Source organism: Mercenaria mercenaria, chromosome 3 (genome assembly GCF_021730395.1).
Source record: "Mercenaria mercenaria strain notata chromosome 3, MADL_Memer_1, whole genome shotgun sequence".
Lineage (NCBI taxonomy): Eukaryota > Metazoa > Mollusca > Bivalvia > Venerida > Veneridae > Mercenaria > Mercenaria mercenaria.
Window position 1 is genome coordinate 56,851,494 of NC_069363.1, and position 26,691 is coordinate 56,878,184.

Here is a 26,691-nt window from a genome sequence, read left to right on the forward strand (position 1 = left end):
AAAATACCATTTGTTGAAGAAATACGGGTGTATTTCAGTTATGGCAATTTCCCGCGTGGTCGCCGAATTTCAATCTCTTATAATATCGTTTTGCTTAAAGAATTTTATTTATCCTTCTGAAACTTATTATTTATATTATACACGAATGATTTCTGCAATAAACCCTACAAAAATACCATTTATTAATAAAAAAAGGGTGTATTTCGGTAATGGAAATTTCCCGCGCGGTCGCCGAATTTCAGTCTCGTATAAAGTCATTTTGCGTGAACGCATTTTATTTTCCATTCGTATTTTATTCATTTATGATATATATGATTGAATTATTTAAAAAAAAACTTCAAAAATACCTTTAACTTACAAAATACAGGTGTATCCCGGTTATGGAAAATGTATTCCGGCGTATCCCGGTTTTTTAGGTGGATTCCGGTTTAATGTGTGACCGAAATCGCTTGAAGTTGCTTAAATCATACTTTTAAAATCATACATTAAATCACGTGTATTTGCTAAAATATTTAATATAGAAAAAAGTAATACGGCTGTCACATTTTCTTTACAGATATGAAATATGATAATAATTTTTCCCCGTTTTTAACAGAACAGTACTCACATATTCTTACATTTTGCAGAAACGGGGATTTCGTGTTTGATTTTACAACTGGAAGGAATGTCGTACATAGAAAAGAAAAGAGCAGTTTGTAAATAACAAAAATCATATTCTGTAAAGCAATTACTTTATGCGTGCGTCAAAATCGCGTACGAAAATAACATTAAATGCGAAAATAAGCAATATTTTGTTTAATTTCCTATTGTTTTCTTTACATTTTCGCCCAAATTAAAGATAATGTTGACACATGTTTATAAATATCCGATGTCACCACAATCGCTTGTTAATTGCAATGCGCACTGCAGATAAATGCACACCTACTGTATATCAACAAACAATTAATCAAGGTGTGATAATCCAATCAAAAGATTACGTGTTTCTGATTATGATTTTAAATATCAATATAATGAAGATGATGACATCTTAAACTTCTTTGAGTTACATTATAATTATTTTTATCCTGTCATTTGCAGTATTTTCGACCCGATATCAGGGTGCCGTATATCTTTCTTGATATACCGTCAGTTGATCATGTGACCAGTGATATACGGTCAGTTGATCATGTGACCTTATGATCGATATTGTTGTCATAAGAAATTTTGCAACGAAACCATCATCATTGTGTTGGAAATGTCCGAACTAAGAAAATGAGTGGTCAAATAATGAGTTTTTATTCAAAAACGAAGAAGTTACTGCGACTTTGCCGATAATCACGTCATTATATAAGTGACGTCATTGCGAATATGACATCATTAAAGCGGTTGTCGCACACTTATTTTTGTAAAATAAATTGCCAAATATCGGAAAATGAAGTAATGACAAGATAAATAGAATAATAGGTTAGTGCCTAAGATGGAGAAAGTTTATCTGGCTCGGCCCCGGACGTTATCAGGTTCGCCTTCGGCTCACCCGATAACCTCCTCCACCTCGCCAGATAAACTTTCTCATCTACGGCACTAACCTATTATTCTCTATATATTTGGTTGAATCCCATAGAAATGAGATGCATATATCTTTCGAAAAAAAAGTCAAATAAAGATAAATAAATAAATAAAGAGGTATTAAAGATGTGACTTTATTAAAGTTATTTTCATAATTAAAATCGGCGAAATCGGCCCATGATTTAAAAATCTTTTCTTTTTTTTTTAATATAGCCGTGTACTAAAATAGTCTTTAAGATGATTTGAACATATAAATAAACACCAAGTATGAAAATATGTTATATGAAGGTTATTAGCAAAGAGCTATAAAAATAAATTTTATACTTCTTTGTTTTAAGATAGATAATCAGAACGATTTGTTCATAAATTATTTACGTAATAAACGCGGTTGATACATAAATCCCGTTATTTTAATAATTTATAAATGATGATTATTTCGGTATTGTGAGATAAAAATCACTCATTTTTTCATATGAAGGCATGTACTAATATAGACTTTAAGAAATTAAAAAAAAGAATTTTAGAAAATAAAGAAATTTAGACAAATAGATCTATGGCTCATTTTTGTAAAAAAAAATCTTATTTTCGCGAAAATAACCGTATTTTAACATTTTAAATTAAATTGGTAATTAAGCATTATTACATTTTGAAATTGCTCAATTATCTATAGATTAAAGCTAAATTATAATAATGACGACATTCTTAGATGTTTTCAGGCATATCATTGAATGGGGTCGAAATGTCCAAGGAGTTGGGGTTGAAATGTCTTGGGGTCGAATTGTCTCTTGGGGTTGAAATGTCTTGGGGTCGAAATGTCTTGCTAGCTCTGATCCTGAATAAAGATTGTAGTGTGGAGCAATTTGATAAGAATGATTTGGAAGAAATATCCTATCTTGAAAAAAAAGAGTTTAATTACTTATACAATGATCATAAAGACAATATTTTCTAATCAAAACAAGCTTTTGTGTTTAGATTTAACACATATTGTGATGACGTAGTTCACAACCACATGTCCAAATGTCAACATGGAACTGGTTGTTGGAACGTATGACGAAGTAATCCTTGGATTCCGTGTTGTAGAAGTTGGATCTGTAAGTTATTAAGGGAAATGACGTGTATATCTAACTGTATTCTTACAGAGTTTTATTTGAAAGGGTGTATTTAAGGTTATATCTGAAAATGTTTCATGATTTCGCGACCCAGCCTTTCATGTAGGAAGTGTCTAGTCGTCCGGTAATTGATTTCTTAATGAATAAGTAATGATTTTATATAGTTTTAAATGTTATTTACTTAAATTATCAGTACTTATCTTATTTTTTAGTCGATTAAACGCAAGAGATCAGGTTTGCTTACAAATCCGTTGATATTCTATTTTTAGAAATGATAAAAGATTTTAATGAAGAAATTCCAGTACTCAGAGCAAACATTTACCTAGTGTAATTTTCGGCAGTGTCTCACTGCCTTCTTCAGCACTGACTGACCGGTTATGGTAGGTCACATGACGTAGGAAGGTCCCGTGATCGGAGGTGTAATCACTGCAACAGGGAAAAGTACCAGAAGATTGGAAGAAGGCCCATGTGACCCCCATCTTCAAGAAAGGTGACAGAAGCCTCCCGGTAAACTACAGGCCGATCTCCCTAACCTCTGTATGTTGTAAGATGCTTGAACATATAATCCACAGCCAGATCATGACACACCTCGACTCACACAAGATCCTGTCAGAGCAACAACACGGTTTCCGCAAGAAGAGGTCCTGTGAATCCCAGCTCATACTTACCATTCAAGATCTCACAGCTGGACTAGATGCTGGTGACCAGATAGATGCAATCCTACTTGACTTCAGCAAAGCCTTTGACAAGGTCCCTCACGAAAGACTGCTGATTAAGCTGAGACACTACGGCATCAGGGGTACAGTACTTGACTGGATTCAGAGCTTCTTAAGTGACAGGAGTCAGCAGGTCCTTGTTGAAGGGCATATGTCAGAATCCGCCCCAGTCACCTCAGGCGTGCCACAAGGATCAGTCCTTGGCCCTCTACTCTTCTTGATGTATATCAATGACCTCCCTAACAGAGTGAGCTCCACTTCTCGTCTCTTTGCTGACGACACCCTCCTCTATAGACTAATCAGGTCTACTGAAGACTCTACCAAGGTGCAGGAAGACCTTGATAGACTACAACAGTGGGAACAGGACTGGTTGATGTCTTTCAACCCTTCTAAATGCGAGGTCCTCCACATTACCAAGAAGAGAAACCCAGTAAAGTCCTCATACAGAATCCATGGACACAATCTCGCCACGGCCAAGACAGGCAGATATCTCGGGGTGACCCTTGCAGATGACCTATCATGGAAACCACACATTGACGCCACCACCAAGAAGGCAAACAACAGCTTGGCATTCCTCAGGAGGAACTTATCCAGCTGTCCACCAGAGACCAAAGAACAAGCTTACAAGTCCTTGGTAAGACCAACTCTGGAGTATTCGTCGTCAGTGTGGGACCCCTACACACAGGTTTGCGTCCAGCAACTAGAGGCAGCCCAACGCAGAGCGGCAAGATTCGTCACAGGTGATTATCGCACGACAAGCAGCACCTCCCAGATGATCTTGGACCTAGGTTCGCAGTCCCTCCAACAACGTAGGGCCCATGCAAAACTAGTCATGATGTACCGCGTCATCCACTGCCTCGTAGACATCCCTGCATCCTCGTTCCTCCGCACCGCAACTGTTGCGACGAGAGGCCACGCGGTGGGCTACATCATCCCATACTGCAGAACAGACTACCTTCGTCACTCTTTCTTCCCCTCCACCACACGCCTGTGGAACCAGCTACCAATGCACATCGCCACAGCACCCAGTCTGGAGGCATTCAAGGGAGGGTTGGCGCACATGTAAAAAACACTGAACATGTACAAAGTTTTATTGTTTTTTTTTTTTTTAATCTGCACCTTTTGCGCCTCACCATGACCTTGTACAGTCACATTGTATGACAATGCTCCAGAGAGGGTAATGTACAAAAACGGAAGAAGAAGAAGAAGAGAGGTCCGTAGACGGGGGGAAGCTCTTACTCTCTTATGATAAAAGATTGGTCGCCGAACGTCCATATGCTATTTTGTAAAAAGTGATGTTTTTTCTAACGGCCTAAACTTTAATTATTAAAACACAAATTTATATATATTTTTTGAAGAATGGAAAGCTTAAAAAAAGGCAATGCATTCATTAATTTTGACTATAATTATTTCAGAATAAAATGGATTAATTATGAACGTTTAACTACTGTTTTTCTTAGAGTTTTGAACATCAAGCTGCCGCTTTTGAAATTAGATGTCATTTAAAACAGTAATTCATTAAAAATATTTGAATACTAAAATATGAAAATTAGAAGTTCTTCAAAACTGTTTTAATTTTGAAAATCCAATGAAAAAGTTGTTAAAATTTAAAAATTCTGATCCCATAAAAGCCTCCAGATGAACAGATTTTAATAAGTCACTAAAAGTGACGTCACGTCGATCTCGCCATTATTGAGTTCGGCAAACTTCCATTTTATCGGCTGAATAATGCAGTGATTTATTGTAAATGTTTATTGTATGTATTTACACAAACTTTTGTTTGCAGATAAGCATCAATATCTTAAGTAAATAACATTAAAACTATATAAAATCATGTCTTATTCATTAGGAAATCAATTACCGGACGACTAGAAAATCGCCTGAGGATTTACTAGCCCTCCGGTAACCGGACGACTAGTACGCAGGCTAGGCGTCCGGTTACCGGACGGCTAGACACTTCCTTTCATGTAACAGTAGAGTTGGCTCGATTCTTACAGCACCTGGCTATATCACATGTGCTGTAATATTTCAATCCTGCAATTCGACATGTCCTGCAGGTGTATCAAATTCTCGTGCACGCAACTAGCCAGACTAATACTAGTAATTGAATAGGCCTTGGCTAGGTTCCGGTAAGCGGACCTCTAGACCCGGAGTCTTAAGTACGTGTCAGGTTACCAGACCTCTAGACAACCCGTATAGGGCTGACTAGAGGTCCAGTAATTAATTTGAAAACTGAGAACGGTATTTACAGAGAGGAGACTATAATTTATTTTAAGAAACAGGAGATAATCTCGTTTTCATTTTTTGTTGACAGGAAACAGAATTATTTATAATTATTTTATCCTGAGAAAAACACGATCGTAAATTTGAAAAATTATTGATAGTAATGAGCACTTTGTACGCCATATATAATCAGATGCAAACAGGCCGGGATCCAAAAATATTTGACTGGGGGCACCTGTCTAGAAGAAAACGTCAGCGCTGAGGCACATAGCGCCGAGAGTGGGTAGGTATGGGAGGGGAGCCTTCCCCCCCCACCCCCACCCCCGTCTGGTAATTTATGAAATACATTACAGGTATGAAATGGTGGCCTCTTGTGCATTTACTGATGGAAGAAGTCCCATTATTTAATAAGGTTCAGGGGGTTTTCCCCCTGGAAATTTTTGAAATACAAGCGTGAAATGATGGCCTCTGGTGCATTTTTAGATTTAAATATTGATATAATGAAAGAGTTACACCCATCTTGGTGGTGGGGGAGGGAGGTCAGGGGGCTTTCCCCCTGGAAATTTTTGAAATATAGGTGTGAAATGGTGGCCTCTGGTGTGTTTCTTGGTCTAAATTTTGAGAAAATATTATTCATTTGCCAAAATAGTAGGTGCATCTTTGATGAGTATAGGTCACTTCTCAGCCAACTGGTGGGAGTGGGTGGGGAGGGGGGTGGATAAGGGATCCGGGCCTTGCATAACTGTTTATCGATATCTTGTTTTTCTCAAGACTGAAGAATTGTAATGTTTTCTTTCACATTTGTAACATGGATTGTGCTCATAAATAGATTTCGCTTTACTTCTTGCGTAGATAACGATGACTTCTTTCATATTAAACATGCCTCCAACCCATACATGTGATCCCCGCGAGGGAGGGTCAAAATCCCGATTTTTTTCACCTTGCCTCCCATCTCCCGACCAAAACCATATTTCTCCCGGTTTTCAAAAAAAAAATAAAAAAAATCGGTATTATGACTGGGTTGATAATTACCGAGGAGTGCCAAAAATGTTTGCTGTCACCGACTGTTGTGTATTATACATGTTTAACACACATGTAGCTGGAGGAAAGAGTTGTTTTTCACAGGTGAATTATCAGCTGAATTATTAATTGTTTGTTTTGATAGGGGATTAGACAAGCAGGGCATTTTCCACCTGTCTCACGGGGCCGAATATCTGCCCATTCTCAATGCCAATTAAGCTTCATTTTTTACCAGTTTGAAGCAAAAAACTCTCAGTAATAAAAAATAGTTCCAAACAAATGAATTTTGATTATTCAAAGAAAAATTTTGCTGGGTAATAAAATCACATAAATAATTGTTGGAAAAACCAACCCATTACTATTTTTAGAACAGGAGTGTTATTTCCCCTTATGGAGTTACGCCATTTTCTTCACTGTTTACCAAATTAATTTGCTACTAAATCGGACATATTTCATGGTAAAATTGGATGAAAACACTCACTCATTTATTTGATAACGTCAATTATTTTGGTAAGGGTAAATCTCCCCCCAGTGTCGCCCACCTCCCTACCCTAGAGCAGTTCAGTGCCGCAGTTTGCAGCCTTGAACATGTCTCGCCCTAGTTATCCTGCTAACTCAAGTTTTAACCTTTTATTTCACCAAAGTTATTTTTTTTTTTTTTTAGTTTCTTCCACTCTAAATTTTTATCACTATATTCTTTCTCTTTATGATTTTTACGCGCAAAATGTCTACGTCCCCGGAAGGGGTTCGACGGTTAGGGAAGATAGAAGATAGACATGTTGATGCATTTCTGTTTTCTATTTTTCATGTCAAAATCATCAGTATTTTTATACGAAAGTGGGTGGGGTAAGGAATTTACATAATTTATGAGTTGTGTTCAGACCAATTTAGAGCTTCGCTTTTTTAAGTCCTCGAGTAGAATAATGTAAATGCATGTTCACCTTCATTTCAGACCTAAATTGAGACTTTGTTTTTACAAATTTAATCTGTTAAGAAAGTTTGAAGTTAGAACAAGAGGGAGCTTCTGTAAGATAGCATGCTCGCCTTTTCTCAGTGATTGACTCTGAATAGCACACTCCCGTATGTAAGGATCTGTGACTTCACCGATAAGGTCTGCTACCTAAAAATAGCACAGGACTCAATTTGCGGACAAACAATCAGTGATTCATTGTACAATAGCATAAGTAAACCATAGATTTTGCATTATATTGGTTATTTTTGATCAGGTTTCTAGCCCACACATCGCAAACAAATGATTTTTTCCACTTTTAATTTCAATAAACTAGCCGAGAAACTATTTTTTATATCCATGTTAGAAATAACATACCGCTTTTTCTTCAATGTATGAAAGGACAATGTTAATGAATGGATGATGTTATTATGTTATTCTGTTCATATTATGACACTTTCAGTTTTAAAAAAGAATATTTAGAAAGAAAAAAACAACTCGAGAAAAAATGTATTAATACCAAATGGAAAGCGTTAATATTTAAAACAAAATGTATTTACAGAACAGAAAATATCAAAGTTGTTCTTCTTGGTTACCGTCATACATTAAAAGTATATTTTCTTTGTAAAAAAATATCTTCCATAAGTGTTTATAAATTTAAAAGATCCACTTGTGAATGTAAAAGGAAATCTTACTATCGCATAATATAGATTTATTTAAATATAGAAATATGATGAACTACATGTATATTTAAAATTTTAAAGTAAACTGTCATACATATTGTTATTTTCTGCCACATATCTAGTTATTCGTTGAAACAATTAACACCTGCGTGATATACATATGTTGTGTTTTATTACAAATGACCACTTAGTGAGACATGTAGATATCTGACTTTTGGTAGAAATATTTATATGTTATATGATAAAACATGTTGCTAATCTAATGCAACCATATTATTTTCTACCAAAGCATGCATATATGTATTTTAATAAGGAAATGTTTGACGGACACTGACCACAGCAGACATCCGGGGTCATCATCAAGTTTGTGTCTTGTGTTGTGTGAATCAGTTGTTTAAAAATGAAATACATGCAGTTATTGTAGTTATGATTTTAATTGTACTGATACATTATACATTATTTTAACCACAAGTGCCATTCGGTGTGTCGCATTCGAAAATATTGTATTTGTTTTTATTAAGACATGTAGACAGTTCTTCTGATGCAAAATTTTAATAGTATTATTGCAGAATATGGGGTAATGTGCATGCAACATGATTTTAAACAGTGCTCTTTTTTTTTTGCTTGGCCCGTTTTGAATCGCCTTGTTAAAATTATATGTCTGTATATTTGGTATATTCCTTACATTTCCAATATATTTCTTTAAAATTAGTTATTTTTTCATTTCTGTTATTTATTCTGTTAACACGTGCGACAATTTTATACAGGTGGCATGTTACTTTTTTAATTCCCTTCGAAGTTTACTTAGATAGTTAATGATTCGTTATGTATAGAAAGCGCTCCTTTGTCCGCAATGCACGCATTGCATTATGGTATAACTACTGAATGTTCTATTTATAGAACACGGGAGTGTGCTATTAAAGCTTTGCCAGTAAAAGGGGCAATTAAAGCTTTGCCAGTAAAAGGGGCATAATAGTCAATAGCTTTGAATGTAACAGAGATATTAGACATTATATAAAACTTTAACAAAAAAAAATGAAGTTAAAAAGTGACATAACTCTGTCAAAATTCAAATCAAGAGTTATGAGGATTGTTTCTTCTGGTGTAGACTTACATACATTATTTTGTGGCCAAAAATGTTGGATTTTACCTCTAAGTTATGTGTCCGCGTGCTTAATTTATGTCTATGAAAAACCTCTAGTTTTGAGACCCCAACTCCAGCTGAAAAATGGCAAACCTCCAGTTTTGGGATTCTGAACTTATCACATGTATGCACCAACCCGAGTGAGAGCTATTTATAAAATTTAATATAATATTTACACCAAAAAAAACACAATGTATCACTATCAGCAATTTTTTTCATGAGCACAACCATGTCTTAAATACTTAACAAAACAGTATGTTTATTATCTTAATTCATCAGTCCCGAGAAAAACAAGAATTTGATAAAAGCTTCCAATTAAGGCATACAAATTGCTGTTTATTATTTATCAAATTTGCGATCTTATTTTTCCTGGGATTAAAGAGTTATGAATACTTCTGTTTCTGACACAGTGTATTTAAAACGACAAGTAAAATTTGGGAGCAAACTTTTGAAATCAGCTTCCGTTTTCAAAGATAAAATATAGTCTCCTCTTTGTAAATACTGTTTGCAGTATTCATATTGATTACCGGACCACTAGGAAACTTTGAAAATCTTGTCCTGAGAAAACCCTGGTTAGATTTCAAAATAATTTCACCACAATGTCCCTTAAGGTCAGAGACCACCAATTTAAAAAAGTACAGGGAACTTACTGGGAATGAGGTAAGTGTATACCTGGGAATAAGGTAACGTCTGTGCGTTCTGATTGGTCAGTCATGTAAACAAACCCAGGAAGTGATTATTTTTTCAAAATTGATATTTTTTCACTGCATTTACAGTATTCTATTATACATTTTGACAAAATTTGCTACATTTTATGTGTATTGAAACAAAGTTTTATCAAACGAATTTCTCCCGCCATGTCAATGATGTAAACAGGGGGTCATCTCATTCACACGAAAATTACTTTAAAGTATCACTATTCATATATTTTTCGTCCGATATTTTGGTAGAACTAAGATAGTTCTTGAAAAACTTGTAATTAGATATACATGTTTTGATGTATGGAAGGCCGTACATGCCATAATGTTACAATGTAAGTCTATGGGAAAACAATTGGTGGTCTCTAACCTATAATGGAGCTAAAACATGAACTTCGTCGGAAGCCATCACAGGTAATGTATATGGCCACAGATCTGTTGTAAATGATCTAGAAAGACGTTTTCGTGCAAAAATAAGCATGAAATTAGATTTTTTTTTTTTTAAATTTTGGCCTCTTTTTTTTTAACAGGTGTGCCAATTTTTATTTGAGCTTTTTGGCCAAAAAGGATCATTTTTATCTCTGTAATGTTAGAGAATGATCAAAATTATTAGACCTGATTTCTATTTTTTACGGAATGAATCGTATTTCAGCTTCCAAGTCAAATCAAAAACAGATAACTGAAATTTTCACGAAAATTTGCAATCTGACGACGACAGGGACTGAGTCTGGGCATATAAATCAACAGGGGGTGACCTCAGTAAACTGTCCATATCTTTTTTAAAACTGAACATTTCTTGATTAAACTTTGTAAGACATTTGGTATTAGATCATGTTTCACAATATCACCGTAAAATTAGAAAATGCGATACGAAACATTCATCTATAGGTCAGAGACCACCAATTAAAAAAAGTACAGGGAACTTACTGGGAATGATGTAAGTGTATACCTGGGAATAAGGTAACGTCTGTGCGTTCTGATTGGTCAGTCATGTAAACCCAGGAAGTGATTATTTTTTCAAAATTGATATTTTTTCACTGCATTGACAGTATTCTATTATACATTTTGACAAAATTTGCTACATTTTATGTGTATTGAAACAAAGTTTTATCAAACGAATTTCTCCCGCCATGTCAGTGATGTAAACAGGGGGTCATCTCATTCACACAAAAATTACTTAAATAAAGTATCACTATTCATATGTTTTTCGTCCGATATTTTGGTAGAACTAAGATAGTTCTTGAAAAACTTGTAATTAGATATACATGTTTTGATGTATGGAAGGCCGTACATGCCATAATGTTACAATGTAAGTCTATGGGAAAACAACTGGTGGTCTCTAACCTTAGGTGATCTACCAAATCCCTTCTGAAAAACATGGCATCCATTGGGCAGAGCTAGATTTCTCTTTACAGTTAAATGGAAAACTTTGAAAAATTTCTCCTAAAACTTGTTTGCCCTATTATAAAATAATTTCACACAAATGTCCCTTGATTGACGCTCTTAAATTCCTTAAAGTCATGTAGAATTGCAAGCATACACGTATGGCCAACAGGGGACGGGGCTAGCTTTCTGTATATACTATATGGGAATATGGAAAAGATCTTACTTGAAGTCATGAAACCTTATAATTATAGGTATATTATTCAGCATGTGAAGGTGTGCAACTGTGGTTTTGTTTGAGATTTCACTCTGCAAGACTAAGAGATTTGGCTATAGACTGTCAAAAATATGCATAGATGTCACATATATATATCTGGAAACTTATTTGACCTTGAGTCATGAAACTTTATAGGGATGTTGTTCAGCACTTTTTGGCAGTCCCTTACACGTATATAGTGGAAAATTTAGCACTAGCACAATCTCAAACTGATTTCACAGATATTTTCCTTGCGAGAACCTCTACCAAAACTGTTCAAACCAGCTGGGAAACTCAAATGTCAGAGCCATCTAGAGACCATCATGCTGTTGTTATTACAATAGTATATAATACTATATATAGCCCATCATACTGAATTTAAGATCAGGATCAGGAGGGGTCAAAAGAGCCTTAAAATATCTAAATTTTTAGCTCGACTATACGAAATATAAGGAGAGCTATCCTAGTCGACTCAGCATCGGCGTCTTTCCGCGTCCCTACCTTGGTTAAAGTTTTTTTACACTTTCGCTTTTTTCAACTTGTCTCTGTAATTACTAGATGGATTTGATTCAAACTTGAAATAGTTATTCCCAATCATCACCCATATCATCTGGCATAAGGACCATAACTCTGGCACCAATATTTCATGATTTATCTCCCCTTTCCACTTAGTTTTTAAGGTTGAAGTTTTGATGCACTTTCACTCTATCTCTGTTATTACTGAATGGATTTGATTCAAACTTAAAGTAATTGTTCAACATCATCGCACACATCATATGACACAAGATGCATAACTTTGGCACAAATTTTTCATGAATTATTCCCCCTTTTTACTTAGAATTTCAGGTTAAAGTTTTGATGCACTTTCACTCTATCTCTGTTTTTACTGAATGGATTTGATTCAGACTAAAATAGTTGTTTAGCATCATCACCGATGCCATTTGACACAAGGTGCATAACTCTGGCACCAATTTTTCATGAATTATTCCCCCTTTTTACTTAGAATTTCAGGTTAGATGCACTTTCACTCTGTCACTGTTATTACTGAATGGATTTGATGCAGACTTAAAATAGTTGTTCAGCATCATTACCCACATCATTTGACACAAGGTGCATAACTCTGGCACCAATTTTTCATGAATTATTCCCCCTTTTTACTTAGAATTTCAGGTTAAAGTTTTGATGCACTCTCACTCTATCACTGTTATTACAGAATGGATTTGATTCAAACTTAAAATGGTTGTTCAACATCATCACCAACACCATTTAACACAAGGTGCATAACTCTGGCACCAATATTTCATGATTTATCTCCCCTTTCCACTTAGTTTTTAAGGTTAAAGTTTTGATGCACTTTCACTGTATCTCTGTTATTACTGAATGGATTTGATTCAAACTTAACATAATTGTTCAGCATCATCACCCACATCATATGACACAAGATGCATAACTCTAGCACAAATTTTTCATGAATTATTCCCCCTTTTTACTTAGAATTTCAGGTTAAAGTTTTGATGCACTTTCACTCTATCTCATTTTTTACTGAATGGATTTGATTCAAACTAAGACAGTTGTTCAGCATCATCACCGATGCCATATGACACAAGGTGCATAACTCTGGCACCAATTTTTAGCTCACCAGAGCACAAAGTGCTCAGGGTGAGCTATTGTGATCGCTCACCGTCCGGCGTCCGTCCACACTTTCCTTTAAACAACATCTCCTCCTAAACCAACAGGCCAATTTTGATGAAACTTCACAGGGATGTTCCTTGGATGGTCTTCTCTAAAAATTGTTCGAAGAATTGAATTCCATGCAGAACTCTGGTTGCCATGGCAACCGAAAGGAAAAACTTTAAAAATCTTCTTCTCAAAAACCAGAAGCCCTAGAGCTTAGATATTTGGTGTGAAGCATTGCCTAGTGGACCTCTACCAAATTTGTTCAAATCATGACCCCGGGGTCAAAATTGACCCCGCCCCAGGGGTCACTTGATTTTACATAGAAAAATCTTAAAAAATCTTCTTCTTGAAAACCAGAAGCCCTAGACCTTAGATATTTGACATGTAGCATTGCCTAATGGACCTCTACTAAAGTTGTTCAAATCATGACCCCAGGGTCAAAATTGACCCCGCCCCAGGGTCACTTGATTTTACATAGGAAAATCTTCAAAAATTTCTAAAAATAAAACAGAAGGCCTAGGTCTTAGATATTTCACGTGTAGCATTGCCTAGTGGACCTCTACAAAATTATTCAAATCAGACCCCCGGGTCAAAATTGACCCCGTCCCAGGGGTCACTTGATTTTACATAGGAAAACCTTAAAAAATCTTCTTCTCAAAAAGCAGAAGCTCTAGAGCTTAGATATTTGACATGTAGCATTGCCTAGTGGACCTCTACTAAAGTTGTTCAAATCATGACCCCCGGGGTCAAATTGACCCCGCCCTAGGGTCGCTTGATTTTACATTATGAAAATCTTCAAAAATTTCTTAAAATAAACCAGAAGGCCTAGAGCTTAGATATTTCACATGTAGCATTGCATAGTGGACCTCTACAACATTTTGTTCAAATCATGACCCCAGGGTCAAAATTGACCCTGCCCCAGGGGTCACTTGATTGTACATAGGAAAATCTTCAAAAAATTTTAAAAATAAACCAGAAGGCCTAGGTCTTAGATATTTGACATGTAGTATTGCCTAGTAGACCTCTACAAAATTTCTTCAAATCATGACCCCGGGGTCAAATTAGCCCCGCCCCATGGGGTTACTTGATTGTACATAGAAAAATCTTCAATATTTTCTAAAAATAAACCAGAAGGCCTAGAGCTTAGATATTCAACATGTAGCATTGCTTAGTGGACCTCTACAAAATTTGTTCAAATATTGACCCCCTCAGGGTCAAATTGACCCAGCCCCAGGGGTTACTTTATTGTACATAGGGAAATCTTCATAAATTTGCTTAAAATAAACCAGAAGGCCTAGATCTTAGATATTCGATATGTAACATTGCCTAGTCGACTTCTACAAACTTTGTTCAAATCATGACCCCGGGGGTAAAATTGGCCCCGCCCCAGTGGTTACTTGATTGTACATCGGAAAATTTTCCAAAAAATTTCTAAAAATCATCAGTTTGACATTTGAAACATATTACTCTGGTGAGCGATCCAGGGTCATCATGACCCTCTTGTTCATGAATTATTCCCCCTTTTTACTTAGAATTTCAGGTTAAAGTTTTGATGCACTTCCGCTCTATCACTGTTATTACTGAATGGATTTGATTCAGACTTAAAATAGTTGTTCAGCATCATCACCCACACCATTTAACACAAGGTGCATAACTCTGGCACCAATTTTTCATGAATTATGCCCCCTTTTACTTAGAATTAAAGGTTTATTTTGATGCATTTTCACTATCTCTCAGTTATTATGAAATGCATTTGATTCAAACTTGAAGTAGTTGTTCCACATTATCACCCACATCATATGACACAAGATGCATAACTCTTGCACCAATATTTTATTAATTATGCCCCCTTTTTGCTTAGGCTATACTTATATAGTGTTTTGATACACTTTATCTGTACCTCTCTTATTACTTAATATTTTTGACACGGACTCAGGCAATTGTGCAATATCTTCATTCACCATTGGAGTTAATAAACACTCCAGTGACAGCTCCAGTTTCCTCAGATGTGCCCAGTTTCACTATCCAGCATTGAAATAGTCGAGCACGCTGTCTCCTGTGACAGCTCTTGTTTGTCCGAGCAGTCTGATTAATTTATAGAAGGCCAACAGGTCTTAAGAATCTATACTGTTGTGAATGCCTAAAACATTATCTACAAAGGCAGTTTATTTGTCAATGTTTGTACTCTTTTTTTAGCTCACCTGAGCCATAGGCTCATGGTGAGCTTTTGTGACCATTCAGTGTCCGTCATCCGTCCGTCAACATTTTCTAAAAAAATATTCCTCTTGAAAACCACTGGGGAGAATTACCCCAAACCTCACAGGAATGATCCTTGGGTGGTCCCCTTTGAAAATTGTTCAAAGAATTGAATTCCTTGCCGAACTCTGGTTGCCATGGCAACCGAAAGAAAAAAACTTTAAAAATCTTCTTGTCCAAAACTGCATAGAGTCTTGATATTTGGCTTGTGGAATCATCTAATGGTCCTCTATGAAGATTGTTTAAATTGTGCACCTGGGGTGAAAAGAGGCCCCGCCATGAGGGTCACGATTTTTACATAGACTTATATAGGAAAAACCTTTAAAAATCTTCTTGCCTGAAACTGCAAGGCGTAGGCCTTTGATATTTGGTATGTAGCATTGCCTAGTGGATCTCTAACAATATTGTTCAAATTATGACCCAGGGGTGAAAAGAGGCCATGCCCCGGGGGACACTTGTTATATGAGTTATATAGGAAAAAATACTTAAAAAATTATCAGATCATATTTCCTAGACTGTTTAATTATAATTACCTGATGACCCTAAGTGATTAGAGGTCACTTGACTATAACCTTGACCTACTAACCTACTTTCTTGTTTTTTAAGTTACAGCCTTGAAATTTGGATGACATGTACAGTTTTGCACCCTGATCTTAAAACTGACTTTCATTGACCATGAATGTGACCTACTGACCTACTTTTTAATGTTTTAGCATCAGTTTGCCATTTGAAACATACGGCTCATATTACTCAGGTGAGCGATTCAGGGTCATCATGACCCTCTTGTTTCTTAAATTAGGGATTACAAGTGGAAGCAAGCTTTACTGATCATTCTCATGCTGGATGTGTGAAATGTGTAGCTATATCAGGGAAAGGTGTTCTAGCATCGGGAAGTACAGATGAAACAATCCGACTCCTTAATATAAGGAAGCAGAAAGAGTTAGGCTCACTTGTTCACCACAACGGTAGGATTTTCTGCACATATATTTTTTTCTCATGGTACATTTTCTTACTGAAAAAAAAAAGACCTTTTATATTGTACTTTTTGAAGTTATGACATTGTTAATTGATTATATTATTTAGGCTATACAGTCATGTTAAAGAGCCATATGAAGAAAGTTTGAGATACTTTGATGGCACTGTAGTAAATGGCCCAGTTGACAAATGGCAGAGTGACATCTGTTATCAATAGCACATTATTGGATAACCATGGCTGTATGGAACTGTCTGTTATTATAAAAATTGAGAAATGAACTAACACAGACATAGGCAGGTTGTTCAGCTAATTTCAGTCTTATTTTGTTCCATAATATTTTCAGGTACTGTAACAAGCTTAGAGTTCCATAAAGGATTTTTGTTCAGTACGAGTGAAGACAAAACTTTGTGCTTGTGGAAAACTTTTACCTGGGAGTGTCTCAGAACTTTCAAAGGACACAAGTAAGAATTGTTTTGAATTGGAAACAAACTTTCAACCATTCTATAAACACTACATTACCCTTTCATAAACTATGACATAGTTATCCTTCTAGGTTTAGTAAAGCAGAAGTTCCTAACACAAAATGTCATTCATTGTTTGGTTATACACTAATATTGTTGTAGGTTCTTTATAACATGCTATGTATACAAATCTATTAAATATTAAATCTGAGCCAACAGTTGAAATTCCCATTAATGTTATCATCCTCTGATTTATGTCCACTAGGAATGATTTATTTTTGACTGAAATCCAAGAAATTTTATTTCATTGAAGTTAAATTAAATGTCAGTTTAGATGGAAGTAATTTTGTTGACTAATTTAAGTTTTAAATATCCGGTCGTTGCAAATGATGACACTTACCAAGTTACAAGGTTATCATATAGATGATTGTATATCAGTTTCATTTGGAAAGTTTATCTCCCTTTTAATGAAAAAAGTTTTAAATGCAGTGATTTTTGCACAACAAAATATTTCAGAGCAGCCACAGATTGTGTTTCTGTCCATCCCAGTGGCAAGCTGGCTCTCACAGTCGGAAGAGATCGAGCCTTGCATACATGGAACCTAATTACTGGAAGATCTGCTTTTATCACAAACCTAAAACAAGGTAAGAAAAATGCTTGATGTTGATTGTTCTGCACCCTCCATCCCCTCCCACGAGTGCTCCCCACCCCCACCCTAAACCCCATGTATTTATAATATGAATGTTTACATAGACTTTCATTGTCAACAAGTAACATATTACCATACAGGGACACCAGTCAAGTTTCAGCACCAGTGTCCTATGGTCATACATCTGGTTATTTTCGGTAGAACAAAATAATGAACAAAAAAAGTTTGTTCATACCTATAATTAATGTATGTTTAATAATTTTGTGTTACAGTTGCTCACATTGTGAAGTGGAGTCCTGATGGGGACAAGTATGCCATTGTTATAGGAAATACTGTGAACATTTACTCTGTTGAGGTAAGAATATTTACATTTGCCCTACTCTTTTCCATTGAAAATTATGACGTTCATTTGGTATGAACAGCAAAAGGAAAGGCGCCAAAGTTACGACAACGCTGCTCAGTGATAATGGACCACTGTTTTGACGATGTCTGCGTATAGTCATAGAGAACATTCCTTAGATGACGTCGCAGTTGTTCCATCTGATGAACAGAATGGCCGGGAAGCTAATTTTAATGTTAAATGCAACAAAATGTATGCAGTTATAAAATAACCTTGTTTACAGATGGAAAGGAAATATAATGTAAATATAAGAAATTAATTCATTTTTTTCGGAGTTTATGCGAAATGAACGACAGAATAGGATCGGCAAACTAAACAACATGATTCATGGATTTACCAATCTAATTCTGTCGTTCATTTCGCATGAACACCGAAAATATTCATTTCTTAAATGAAAGACACTTCTTGTCCTTATCATTAATCTATGCTCACTGAGAGTTTATGTTTTCTTTGGAGAAATTACGTTCTCTTATATATGCAAAATATGTTCATATAAAGAGGCAGTACACAATTTGCTTGTTCCATTGTGTTGATACATGTAATTAAAAAAAAAAGAAAAGACATTGAAAAATAAATAATCAAAACTGTATATTATAGTCTTTAATTCCATGAAGTTCATACTAAAGTTTTCTTTTTAACCCTTATCATGCTGGACAGGATTGATTCTGCCTTTGCGACCAGTGTAGATCTTGATTAGCCTGCACATCTGCGCAGTCCGGACAAAGATCAGCACTGTTAACCCCTTTTAACAGTTAGTCCAATTTGAAAGATGGACAAGTTCATTTTAGAAATTTAGCAGGGTAAGAGTTAAATTGAAATCAAGTGTACCAAGTTTCCATAGCACCTTTAAAATAGCATTTATTTTCTTATTGGCTAATCTGTTACTAGCGCAATTATTGTTTTGCAGAAGGACTTATGCTAGCAACATGAATTGTGTTTAAATTTAGCTCTAGTGATTTTTCTTGTAGACAGCAGAAGTAGTGCTGACTGTGAAAGCAGATGCTCATATCAACAGTCTGGTATATTTAAATGTAAGTACATAATACGTCTGTATAATGGGGATGTAAATGGTTAATTGGTTAATCTTGTAATCATCAAAATGTAAACATTTCATCAGAAATTAAAAGACCTCTTCTTAATCCATGGTTTCAAAATATATTAATGATCAAAGCATTTGAAAAAGGTCGGTTCATGTTGTACATGTATGTGTGAAACACTCAAAAGTCCCAGATATTGTATAAATTGCATATCTCGACACAACATTTTGACTTGAAGGAATAGTGGGGTTGCATATTCTTAATACAATGAAATACATCAATGGCTCAAGCACCATGACTGGCTATAGCAATTTAAGTGGTCCCTGGCTGTTCCCTTTATTATACGTCCAAAAGAACGTATTCTGTTATGACGCCACTGTCCGTTCGTTAGCAATTTTGTGTCCGCTCTGTAACTCTTGAACTGAAGGATTTTAAAGAAACTTGGCACAAATGTCCACTACATTAAGATGACATGCAGAGCACATGTTATGGATGGCTCGCTTCAAGGTCAAGGTCACACTTGGGGTCAAAGGTCATACCTGACCCCTTTCAGGATTTCAAAGAAACTTGACACAAATCTTCATCACATTGAGACAATGTGCAGAGAGCATGTTCTGGATGGTTCGCTTCAAGGTCAAGGTCACACTTAGGGGTCAAAAGTCATATGACAATATTCCGTGTCCGCTCTGTAACTCTTGAACTGCATGAAGGATTTTAAAGAAACTTGGCACAAATGTTTCACCACATCGAGACAACATGCAGAGCGCATGTTTTAGATGGCTTGCTTCAAGGTCAAGGTCACATTTTGAGCATATATTGCCCCGCATTGAGGTGCACTTGTTGTTACTGTGTTTGGATTGCACATAACCCTGGATTGGGTGAGCATTTTGCTCATCCCCTTTCGACTTCAAGTGATTATCTTGGATAATGATATTTATTCAGTTACTAATAACAATAAAATTAATTATGCTCCCCTTTAAAAAAGGAGGGGTATATTGTTTTGCAGATGTCGGTCAGTTGGTCTGTCCCCTGATGACTCCTATTGCTTTTGAGATCAGTAGGTCAAAGGTTATGGTCACAGTGACCCAGAAAGTTAAACAGTTTCCCTATTATAACTTGAGAACGCTTCGGCCTAGGATCACGAAACTTAATAAGGAGGTTGATCATGACCAGCAGATCACCCCTATTGATTTTGAGATCAGTAGGCCAGAGGTAAAGGTCACAGTGACCCGGAACAGTTAAATCGTTTCCGGATGAAAACTTGAGAACGTTTGGGTCTAGGATCATGAAACTTGATTGGGAGGTTGATCATGACCAGAAGATGACCCTTATTGATTTTGAGACCAGTAGGTCAAAGGTCAAGGTCACATTGACCCGGAACAGTAGATCTTTTTTTGCCAAATAACTAGAGAATGCTTGGGTATAAGATCACATTTGATACGAGGTCATCTATGACTGGTAAATGACCCATATTTATTTATTTGAGGTCAGTACGTCAAACTTCCAGTGCACAGTGACAAAATAATTTCTGTTCCTTGTGCAGTTACTGATTGCATAAAGGGGGCATTTCATACTCTACGAGCTCTTGTTTCAGGTTGCTTTAGCCAAGCTCTTGCAAAAAAAATATTTTCCTTTTCATTTGTTTGGGTATACCATTCACTGAATTACTTGCTGGTTTTTAATGTGGAATTGGAAAAATATCTCTACTAATCCAGCAATTACCTTTGCCACTTGTTTTTACGAAAGGTAATATTCATAGTTCTTTGTGACCAAGATGACTTTATACATCATTATTGGTCTTATTTGATCATAAGGTCTTGTTTGACAGTGTATCGTGTATTTAATATTGATGTTTGGAACATTCCCAGAATGATGTGTGTTGCTATGGAGGTGAGGGGGGCAGTGTCATTTTTCATAACGTCACAGATGATAAACGGCTACACACATGTGAGACAGGTGCAAACAGGTAAGATAAAAGATGTTTTAAAAATAATTCAGGGTATTCAGAATACTTCTATGAATATTACGAGAAAAGGATTTTACTTCCAATTACTTGTACCTTATTTCTGTTGTTTTGAAACCTGCTGAGGATATAGGATTTTTTCATATTAGGAAGTCATCTAGCTGTTCTTCATTCTACTACTTGTACCTTAAATAATGCAAAGAATAGCATCTGGTGCATTCTTTTACCATTTCAAGCTTGTATGTCTCTATGTCCTAAATTTTGCCAGTATGACTTGAAACACAGATATACGAAAAGCAACACAGTTTTAATAAGTACATGACAAGGAAGAATTTAGTGAAGAGATTTTATGTCACTCTTGAAATAACTACATGCCTGTTGTGTATTTTACCTTCAGAGTGAAGAGTTTCTGCATCAGCTCTCATAAGTTCCAAGAGGTAGCAGAGTGTAAGATTTTATGTACAGCAAGCAGTGATGGTGTAATCAAGTTATACAAGATCATAGAGAATCAGGTCTCTAGTCTTTTACTATATTTAAAAATACCTTTAATATGACCCGATATCTTCCTTCTCCTCATAATTTTTACTACTGATTACTCTTAATTTCTACTTTAAATTAACATATGAGCCGTGCCATGAGAAAACCAACATAGTGGGTTTGCGACCAGCATGGATCCAGACCAGCCTGCGCATCTGCGCAGTCTGGTCAGACTCCATGCTGTTCGCTAACAGTTTCTCCAATTCCAATAGGCTTTAAAAGCGAACAGCATGGAGTCTGACCAGACTGCTCGGATGCGCAGGCTGGTCTGGATCCATGCTGGTCGCAAACCCACTATGTTGGTTTTCTCATGGCATGGCTCATATATTATTTGTGCTTATTTCTCATGCAGTTTAACTTCTGAACCAGTAATGCCATCTTTTTAATGGGCTTTAAAACACAGCAGTGAGATTAAGGAGGATACATAATTAATGACATAGTAACATGTATTTTAAAGCAAGGAGTTATTCAATGTATTGATATACAAATTTGCATGAACTTCAACATTTTCTTGTAAATTTTAAAATTAAAAGAAGTATTATTTCTGTTCTATTCTGTCAAAACATTGTATGAATGAACAGTCTTTAAATATCAGGCACACAGACTTGATACATTTTCATCTTTATTTTATTTATATACAGAAGAAGATAAATACAGAGTTGTTGATAGAACACAGCACAGGTTTTCGTGTGACATGTCTAGCTGCATTCAGTAATACTGAGGAAACAAACGCTCCTACTGAAGTTGTTAAACAAAAACAAACTGTAATGGAACATAATGATACCAGCAGCAGTGAATCTGATGAGAGTGATCATATAGAAACTAACAAACCTTCCAAGACTGAGAAAGACACTAATGTTAACAAAAAGTCGCTAAAAGATGTACATAAAGGTGAAATAGATAGAAAGCCAAAGAATAGGAAAAGGAAATTGAATGAAGCAGTCAACAGTCAGTCCATTAAAGAGAAGCAGAAAGAACTATCAAGTTCAGTAAAGAAACAGCAGAAAGCAAGCAAACAACAGAAAGTGGATACAAAATCCAGTAGTATGTCCATTTCTTTATTCAAAATAATAATGTTGAATTGTGGAAGAATTACTTAGTGCGAGTTAATAATTATTTATATATTTCACCTTTGATTTGAAGATGCATTTCTAAGACCAAAGAGATTATAGTTAATAAAATCTGTAAGATCTTTTGGAAGCACAGAATGCAACCAAGCAACATAATAGCAGACTCGGCTTGGTTGAGTCTGTTCAAGAGAGATAATGGAAAGTGCAACACCCCTCACACACCCCGCCTCCCTAGCACTGTCGTAAGCAAAATTCTAGTAAATGTATATTGAATGGATTCCATGCTTCTAAAGGACCAGAAAATATAACAACACTGAAACCAGGCATACACTAGAAAATAATGTGAAAACACAGTAAGCAGTACACCAGCTAGGTACCTTACACTACTGATTTTTCAAATCAAAAGTAGTACTTTTCAGTTGTTTATCCTAAAACTTCAATTATTTACAAATGTCAGACATGTTTAGCATGAAGCTTATTAGAAATATTTACTAAAACATCTTGATATTTCATCATTTGAAAGCACCTCTGTAAGATAAGTTTTAACGTTCCATTTTTTGCACACTGCAGCAGTGTTTCTGGTGATTTTACTCATGCCAGAAAAGCCTGCCGGCTTAGCTTGGTAGGGAGAGCATTGGTCTACGGGTCACGGGGTTGTGAGTTTAATCCCCGGGCAGGGCGTATGTTATCCGTGACGAAATGACGCCCCTAAGAAGATTTATCAAGTGTCGTTCTTTACTGTATGTTTCAATGAATTATAGAGCAAGAGTACCAAGCTATCATAGATGTATTTTAGGTATGTTCAGCCTTTAGCCATCTAAATTTCTAAAATGGACTGGTCTGACATTCAATTTGGGCAGTACTATTTATTTGAAGGGTCGTTTATCAGTACTGAAAATTTACTGTCTGAATAGTGAACAGTGCAGACCAAGATCAGCCTGCATGGATGTGCAGGCTGACATTTATCTCCACTGGTCGCAAAGGCAGAATCACCGCCACCAAGTTAAAGTGGTAAAGTTATTTCCTGTAACTTACAGACATATTTATATTTAGAATAGAACTTTTAATTTGCACATTTGCATTATTAGCTCGACTATTCGAAGAATAGTCTAGCTATTCTACTCACCCTGGCGTCGGCGTCGGCGTCGGCGTCGGCGTCGGCGTCACACCTTGGTTAAGTTTTTGCATGCAAGTACATACAGCTATCATTTAAAGGCATATAGCTTGAAACTTATTTATTCTTTTTCTAGGTCAATTACCAACACTCTCGGTCAAGTCCCATAACTCTGACATGTATTTTGAGCAAATTATGCCCCCTTTTGGACTTAGAAAATTTTGTTAAAGTTTTACATGCAAGTTACTATCTCCAAAACTAATGCAGATATTGAATTGAAACTTCACATGTTTCTTCGGGGTTATAAACTAGTTGATAGCACCAATTCCCATAACTCTGACCTTCATTTTGGCCAAATTATGCCCCCTTTTGGACTTAGAAAATTCTGGTTAAAGTTTGCGTGCAAGTACATACAGCTATTACTAAAAGGCATATAGATTTGAAACTTATATTTTCTTTTTTCTAGATCAATTACCTACCTCACTGGGTCAAGCCCCATAACTCTGACATGTATTTTGGCCAAATTATGCCCCCTTTTGGACTTAGAAAATTCTGGTTAAAGTTTTGCGTGCAAGTACATACAGCTATTACTAAAAGGCATATAGATTTGAAACTTATTTTTTCTTTTTCTAGATCAATTACCTACCTCACTGGGTCAAGTCCCTTAACTCTGACATGTATTTTGAGCAAATTATGCCCCCTTTTGGACTTAGAAAATTCTGGTTAAAGTTTTACATGCAAGTTACTATCTCCAAAACTAATGCAGATATTGAATTGAAACTTCACATGTGTCTTCGGGGTTATAAAATTAGTTGATAGCACCAAGTCCCATAACTCTGACCTTCATTTTGGCCAAATTATGCCCCCTTTTGGACTTAGAAAATTCTGGTTAAAGTTTTGCGTGCAAGTACATACAGCTATTACTAAAAGGCATATAGATTTGAAACTTATTTTTTCTTTTTCTAGATCAATTACCTACCTCACTGGGTCAAGCCCCATAACTCTGACATGTATTTTGGCCAAATTATGCCCCTTTTGGACTTAGAAAATTCTGGTTAAAGTTTTGCGTGCAAGTACATACAGCTATTACTAAAAGGCATATAGATTTGAAACTTATTTTTTCTTTTTCTAGGTCAATTACCTACCTCACTGGGTCAAGTTCCATAACTCTGACACGTATTTTGGGCAAATTATACCCCCTTTTGGACTTAGAAAATTCTGGTTAAAGTTTTACATGCAAGTAACTATCTCCAAAACTACTACAGATATTAAATTGAAACTTCACATGTGTCTTCGGGGTTATAAAAACTAGTTGATAGCACCAAGTCCCATACTCTGACATGTATTTTGGGCAAATTATGCCCCCTTTGGACTTAGAAAATTCTGGTTAAAGTTTTGCGTGCAAGTACATAACTTACAACAGCTTAGTGAACTTGTTCGTTACTAACTAGTTGATACACCAAGTCCCATAACTCTGACATGTATTTTGGGCAAATTATGCCCCCTTTTGGACTTAGAAAATTCTGGTTAAAGTTTTGCGTGCAAGTACATACAGCTATTACTAAAAGGCATATAGTTTGAAACTTATTTTTCTTTTTCTAGATCAATTACCTACCTCACTGGGTCAAGCCCCATAACTCTGACATGTATTTTGGCCAAATTATGCCCCCTTTTGGACTTAGAAAATCTGGTTAAAGTTTATGCGTGCAAGTACATACGGCTATATACCAAAAGCATATAGCTATTGAAACTTATTATTTTTCTTTTTCAAGTCAATTACCAACCTCACTGGTCAAGTTCCATAACTCTTAACATGTATTTTGAGCAAATTATGCCCCTTTTGGACTTAGAAAATTCTGGTTAAGTTTAACATGCAAGTTTCTATCCCAAAACTAATGCAGATATTGATTGAAACTTAACATGTTTCTTCGTGTTATAATAAACTAGTTGATACATCAAGTCCCATAACTCTGATATGTATATGGTCAAATTAATTCCCATTCGAACTTTAAAACTCTTTGATATTTAACATTTTGGGTAATAATTTCCTGCTTCTGTGACAATATTTTGAATAGTCGAGCTTGGCTGTCTTACGGACAGCTCTTGTTTTATAATTACAGATGGTACAGTGTCCTTCATTTCTACAGCAGCAAATAAAAAGAAGAAGTTTAAGAAGAAGAAAAAGAAGAAACAAAAGACTGTGTCTTGATTTCTCATAACAGACCAGAAAAAAATACAACTTCACCTCTGTTTGAAGTTCTGTGCAATTGATTTTCAGTTCCTAGAATTGGTTTTAATTTTAAGTAAAATCATTGGAAAAAAAATTCAATCCCCAAATCATGGTTTTACACAAAAATAATAAATTTTAATCATGAAAAATGTTGGTTTTGTTTATAACTATTTTTATGCTCGATTGGGTATATTGTTTTGCTTGTTGTCTGTCAGTAGATAATTAGGTTTCTAATCAATTACTATGGAGTGCTTGATCCTACAATAGTCTAACTTCAAACGATGATTGTCTGTGGTCAGTAAATGACCCGTGGATTTGGGGTCAGAAGGTCAAATGTCAAGGTCACCATTACCTTAAGACTAATAATGGTCTTCACACAATAACTAGAGGGCTTTGGCATACAAACATAAAATTTGATAGAATGATTGCCTGTGGTCTGTAGAAGACCCCTACAGTTTTTGGGGTCTGTAAGTAAAAGGTCAAGGTCACCGTGACCTCGAGACTGAAATGATTTCCACTAAAGAACACTCTGACCTACAGTTTGTAAAACTTTATAGGATGATTGCCTGTGGTAAGTAAATGAAGTCTGTTGTTT

The 26,691-nt window shown here is 35.8% G+C and overlaps 1 protein-coding gene across 1 annotated transcript; it reads left to right on the forward strand.

Moving 5' to 3' along the window:
• Positions 1-2,485: 2,485 nt before the first annotated feature.
• LOC128555645 (p21-activated protein kinase-interacting protein 1-like) lies at positions 2,486-26,245 on the forward strand. The gene is made up of 10 exons (XM_053538644.1): positions 2,486-2,636; positions 16,459-16,624; positions 16,979-17,096; positions 17,613-17,740; positions 18,018-18,100; positions 19,114-19,176; positions 21,051-21,148; positions 21,543-21,657; positions 22,324-22,726; positions 25,987-26,245. The coding sequence occupies exons 1-10, from the start codon at positions 2,571-2,573 to the stop codon at positions 26,073-26,075; spliced, it is 1,329 nt and encodes a 442-aa protein (XP_053394619.1). The 5' UTR covers positions 2,486-2,570; the 3' UTR covers positions 26,076-26,245.
• The last annotated feature ends 446 nt before the right edge of the window (positions 26,246-26,691 follow it).

What these genes read in the sequence shown, in the direction of transcription:
- LOC128555645 (XM_053538644.1), top strand. Translation starts at nt 2,571, where the DNA reads ATGGAACTGGTTGTTGGAACGTATGACGAAGTAATCCTTGGATTCCGT. An exon ending in TATCACAAACCTAAAACAAG is followed by an intron (nt 17,741 to 18,017) that starts GTAAGAAAAATG and finishes TTTGTGTTACAG; the next exon opens with TTGCTCACATTGTGAAGTGG. An exon ending in TGAACATTTACTCTGTTGAG is followed by an intron (nt 18,101 to 19,113) that starts GTAAGAATATTT and finishes TTTTTCTTGTAG; the next exon opens with ACAGCAGAAGTAGTGCTGAC.